The sequence below is a fragment of the Mastacembelus armatus genome, chromosome 14 (assembly GCF_900324485.2).
Source record: "Mastacembelus armatus chromosome 14, fMasArm1.2, whole genome shotgun sequence".
Lineage (NCBI taxonomy): Eukaryota > Metazoa > Chordata > Actinopteri > Synbranchiformes > Mastacembelidae > Mastacembelus > Mastacembelus armatus.
In genome coordinates this window covers 16573983-16580008 of record NC_046646.1, presented here as the reverse complement: position 1 = coordinate 16580008, position 6026 = coordinate 16573983, and the positions used below count along the sequence as shown (strand labels likewise).

General features: G+C 38.1%; 1 protein-coding gene across 2 annotated transcripts; it reads left to right on the top strand.

The window, feature by feature from the left end:
- The first annotated feature begins 430 nt into the window (after positions 1-430).
- ugt5d1 (UDP glucuronosyltransferase 5 family, polypeptide D1) lies at positions 431-4539 on the top strand. 2 transcript variants are annotated; one of them, XM_026328178.1, is made up of 4 exons: positions 431-486; positions 2124-2419; positions 2523-3236; positions 3778-4539. In XM_026328178.1, exons 2-4 carry the CDS (start codon positions 2129-2131, stop codon positions 4360-4362), a joined length of 1590 nt encoding a protein of 529 aa, XP_026183963.1. In that variant the 5' UTR covers positions 431-486; positions 2124-2128; the 3' UTR covers positions 4363-4539. The 2 variants fall into 2 exon arrangements, with proteins under 2 accessions (XP_026183963.1, XP_026183962.1); XM_026328177.1 differs by lacking the exon at positions 431-486 and adding an exon at positions 1903-1986.
- Positions 4540-6026: the final 1487 nt, after the last annotated feature.

The window sequence follows — 6026 nt, the reverse complement described above, 5'->3', positions numbered from 1 at the left end:
CCTGATGATTTAGACAGGCCTCATCTCTGGCAATGTTTAAATCCAAGCTGAAAACTTTTCTTTTTAGTGTGGCATATGACAACTGAAAGTGTTAAAGTATTTTATCTGCACTAATTTTCCTTTAATTTTCCTTCAAGCTATTTTTTTACTAGTTGCTGTCTCCTGTTTTGATTTTTGCATATGTACTTTTAACTATATGTCTTTTATTTCTGTAAAGCACTTTGAATAACTCTGTGTATGAATTGTGCTATACAAATAAACTAGCCTTTCCTTTTCCATCTGCTTTATTATAAATCTTGTAACAGTACAAAACAAGAAGAAATTCTAAAATGGAAGACATAAGGACCCAGAAGAGAGTGTACAATGCATGCTTTGTGTTTTTCCTGGTAAGGTAAGAGGGGTCATTTTTTTGCTCCTTTGTGTGTATCTGAGGAAAACAAGGGTGAAGCCACAGTGGATTCAAGAAACTGATTCACAAATTTGAAGGTTAGCTTTAAAATATATCCGTAGAGTGCAGAGACACCCGTGATTACCTGAATAGATGCGAACAGATACTAATGGTGACAATATAATATAAAACCGTTGCTTGTTTGTCTGGGTTAGATGAAAAAAAATACTTGTAGTGTTCTGCTGACAAGGAACTGATTGTACTGTGCCCTGTTCTGTGTAGAGATCGAGCCTACATGAACAGTTCCCAGGGGGACAGCATGGACATAAATACAGATTTCCTTTCCATAAATACAGCATTTCGGAAGTACAAAAGCAGGAGCTGCAGTTCTCCATTCAGTCATATTACTGCTGTTTAGAAGCATTTTAACAGTATTCTCCACTCAATAGACAATCATGTACAGGCGTGAGGCGCAGTCCAAACAGAAGAACACAAGGTGAAAGAACTTTTTTTTTTATCTCAAGAAATCTGACATAGTAGCAGCACTTCTGGTTTTACTATGAGTTGCAGCAATGCAAGTTCAAAAGAGTTTGTTGTGGGTGAACTTTGAGCCAGCGCAGAGATTCATGTAGTAAATACTGTGTTACAGTCAAACATTTGAAATATTTACTCTCTTCTGGGTCAAGCAGGGATTTAAAGTAATCAAGAGTTTATTTAGACAGAACTCTTCAAAACCAGGGCAATAAAGTGCTTCACATTTACAATACGATCAAAACAGATACCTATTTACTCTTTTCAGTGTGACAGTATAGCACTCAAAAGGTCACACTCTTGCATTAAGTGCATTAATATTCTATTTTTAATGCTGTAAGTACATTTTCTTGACAATACACGCCTTTACTCAAGTAACATTTTTAATGCAGGAACTGGAGTACTTTTTTTGTAAAGTATTGGTAATTTTACTGGATTAAAGGACCTGAATGCAAAATGAAGGGCTCTGAAAGTGATATGAGAGGACCGGCCCCAGTTCAACTGAGTTCAGTTCTGGGACCTCCATTCAACTGGCAGCTATATTTGGCATAGGGAGTTGTAGTAAACAGATCTGCAGGTCAAAAAAGATGGAGAAAATAACCAGACAACATGCTAAAACCATTAACCATCATTATCCAGGAAATCCATTTCAATTTCCTCTGGGATTTCATTTGCATGTTTATCATGATGTGTGTAAAACTCATGTGGGTTACTGTTACATAACTCACTCTAATAACATTATCAGAGGTCAAAGGTTTGTATGACACAAGCATTACGTGACAAACACATTCACAAAACTACATACAGTATTTAGTGTACTCTCAGTTTTTTCAAAAGCATATTTTCTCAGTTTTTGGGTTGGCATAGATTGAAGATCATGCATCATTGCATCATGATTCACTGCATCACTTTAACTGCATGTGATATGCGCTGTGTGTAACTCATTTACCTGGGAAAGCTCTGATGTTTTCTGAGTCTGGAGTTTGAACTCAAATATATAAGGATTCTATTAGATAAACTATCAGTCTGCAAGCAATTAGGACTAGTGGTGCCACTCTTAAGCATGGGTAAGTGAATTTTAGTAACTTTATTCGTTTTGTGGTTGATACAGTTTTTATCAATGTGAGAAACTTCATTTATAGTACAGGCAAATCCTATCCAAGTTCATTAATAAAATACATTTATTTTGTATCCTACATTTTAGGAACTATGCCAGTGAACGTGGGTGGAATATTTGTATTCCTCAGTGTATGTCTGATTTCCTTCACACCACTGTGCCATGGAGGGAATATTCTGGTCTTCCCTCTAGATGGCAGTCACTGGGTCAACATGAAGATCCTGCTAGAAGAACTTCATGCCAGAGGACACAGCATTACAGTGATCAGGTCCTCCACCAGCTGGTACATTGCAGAAAAGTCTCCTCTCTACACATCGATAACAATTCAAATGGACGTTGGATTAGAGAACTTTTTTGATGTGTATCTCAATGAACAAATGAGGGTATGTCATTGTAGATGATGCATATAGGTCATTCACTCATTTGGGTATCAAGATAATTACCTTTTAAAATAGTTTTACCTCTTTTTTCTAAACTTTTTTTCAGGCACAAAGAGAGGGGGCTTCGGCGCTTACTTTCTTTAAACTCACCAAGGATTTCCTTTCTATGATTTCTCAGGCCCATTCATTGTGGTGTGATGCCCTTGTTCAAATTTTCAATGATGAAAATATGGTCAGAGGTTTAATAGAGTCCCAGTATGATCTTGTTCTCACTGATCCAGCCATAGCATCAGGGGTTGTACTCGCCAAGTACCTCAAACTGCCCATGGTGCTTAATGTTCGTTGGATCACCTCTGGAGAAGGTCATTCTGCAATTGCCCCCTCACCGCTTTCTTACATCCCAATGCCAGGGTCAGGATTAACAGACAAAATGGATTTCATGGAGAGGGTCAAAAACTTGTTCTTCTACAGCATACTAGTGCTGCAGCAGAAATTCATGGTGGGGCCAAGCTATGATGCCATCTGTAAAAAATATATCAAGGGTGGATGTGAAATCATCTCGCTTCTTCAGGAAGCAGATATTTGGCTGTTCAGGTCAGATTTTGTGTTTGAATTCCCTCGGCCTACGATGCCAAATGTTGTCTACATAGGAGGGTTCCAGTGCAAACCAGCCCAACCTCTGCCAGCAGACCTGGAGGCCTTCGTTCAGAGTTCTGGGGAACATGGAGTAATCATCATGACTCTGGGAACTTTGGTGAATGCTTTGCCGAAAGAGATTTCAGAAGAAATTGCCAGCATCTTCGCTAAAATGCCTCAGAAGGTAAAACATGCTCCGTAAGTCAGAAATTTCCACAACTCAAATGGCTATTTGACCCTAAGAAACTTATACTACTACTACTAGTAGTATTACTATAATACTATTACTAGTATTACTGCTACTATTGCAGTTACCCATTCATCATGAAATGAAGCAAATTAAAATCAATATAAAATTTTAAATAGAGAAACTGATAAAAGATGAAAAGTGAATAAATCAGTTAATGAATACAATGAACATATGAAATTAAAAAACCATATAGACTTATGACAAAATGGCAGCCTGAGGCTGCCTAATGACCCTAACAAATGGATATAGGCAATAGATGGATTGCTCTTCTGTTTAATTTGTGATGTACAGCATCAAAAGTTTCTTGAAATTTGCTCTGAAAATAAATAAATTACTGCTTAGTTTACAGTTGCGAGGTAAGAAGAACTTAACGGCCATTATTGCATAATTTCAATAATGACATCATTATGCTGTATGTCAGTTGGTGCATAAGTACAGTATGCAGTAAATGAATAATTCTGTTTGGTTTGTTCAGGTGATATGGAGACACAAAGGGGTGCACCCCTCTACTTTGGGTAACAACACCCTGATAGTGGACTGGATGCCTCAGAAGGACCTGCTGGGCCACCCACAGACCAAAGTCTTCGTAGCTCATGGAGGGACCAATGGGGTCCAGGAGGCTATTTACCACGGGGTCCCTGTGCTTGGCATACCCTTGTTTTTTGACCAATATGACAACCTTCTTCGTTTGCAGGCGAGAGGGGCTGGAAAGATCATTCAGTTAGGTGATGTTAACAGAGACAGTTTTGAGCAAGGGCTTATGGAAGTGCTCCATCAAGAGAGCTACAGGCAGAACATGCAAAGACTGTCACGGTTACACAGAGATCAGCCAATATCACCCATGGATCAGGCCATCTTCTGGGTGGAATACGTAATGCGTCACAAAGGGGCTTCACACCTGCGTACAGAGGCTTATAAGATGCCCTGGTACTCATACTACTGTTTAGATGTACTGTTAGTACTGATGACTCCTGCATTAGTACTGCTGCTCTCTGTTTTGGCCAGTTGCAGGTTTCTAAGCTGCAGAAGTAGTAGAAAGACCAAAGACAAGCAACACTGAGGTAAATTTATTTTAGAATTATGCTACAGTAGGTTCTCTAAAGCACTGCATTTAAACAAAAACATACATATTAAGGTATCTAATTGTACCTCTTTATGAACCTGTCTGTTGATTGTTTTAGCACTTAAAAAATAGCAAATATATTCCTTTTTCTGTTTCAAAATCTATTCCTAATGTCACAGCGCAGCTCATAGGCTGCAACAAAATGCATAGGACGCACGAGGAATTGGCTTATTAAAGATTTATTATGTATAAATCATAACCAATTAAACAAAAAATAGGTCTGTAAGAAAAATAAGTAGAAATCAGCAGTGATCTGTGTGGATGTGTGCTGCATGGAGATAGTGTTGATTAGAGCCAAAGAAAGATAAAAAAATAATTCCCAAATTGCATGGGGGAGAGGTGGCTCATCTCTCTGCTGACTGCTTCCAGCTTAAAAGGACATGTGCAGGGCTGCATAGATCACTCTGAGAGGCATGAGTCAGACATCCCTCCGTTGTTAACTGATTCAAAACTCTGCTGACAAATGAAATGGCTTGTGCAGACTGTAACAAAAATAGCCCTTTAAATACAGTAATGGCAACTTCTATTTATTCAGACTGACGTTGTTTCATAAGATGTATGACATTGTATTCTTCTTTTGGCTTGGCTGAGTAGGTTTGTGCTTTTTTGTTTTCAATTCACTGTTAAATACCCAAACTATAAAATATAATGGGGAAAGGTTTCCTGCAATGTCTACTCAGTGTCCTGGTGGGCAAATTAAATGTTGTTTACAAAGTGATCCTGAGCTATCATTTTATTTCTGTAAAGCACGCAATTTCAAATAGCAGAGGTTGTGATGGTATCTGTCAAGTCACCTCCTAATTCAGTACTAAAATAGTAGTGTCCCTGAACACATCATGAATCCTTAAAACAGCAGGTAGTAAAGTAAAGTAATAAATGTTATGATAAGTGTGTAAATTACAGATACTGCCTTTGGACTCTTAGTCACAACATGTTAATTCACTTGCTGTATGGGAGAGCTTGGAACTGAGATGGCAGGATGAGATTTGTCATGGAATAAACTGTCCTGGGCCTCCATTCTCCTCCAGCTGATTTGCAAATACTTTTTACATCATACATGGGGAAAATTTGGTCCTGAAAAAATACATCTGGTCCAGAAGAATAGGTCTGGTATACAAGTGGTCTATGAAAAATAGGACTGGTCTCTGAAAAATATATCTGGTGTATGAAAAATATGTCTGGTCTCTGAAAATTAAGTGTGGTTTAAAAGATAAAAAAACGCATCCAGAAAAATATGTCTGGACTCTTAAAGATATGTGTGGTCCAGAAAAATACATCTTGTCACTGAAAAATATGTCTGGTCCAGAAAAATACGTCTGGGCTTGAAAAATACGGCTTGTCCTGAAAAATAAGTCTGGTCCTGAAAAATACGACTGCTCTCTGAAAAGTAAGTCTACTTCTGGAAAATACAACTGGTCGAGAAAAATATGACCGGTCAAGAAAAATACGACTGGTCTCTTGAAAATACGTATGTGTCTGAAAAGTACACCTGGTGCCTGAAAAATCCGTCTGGTGCATAAAAAACATGTATGGTCTCTGAAAAATAGGTCTAGTTCTGAAAAATACGACTGGTCCAGAAAACTACAACTGGTCTTAAAATA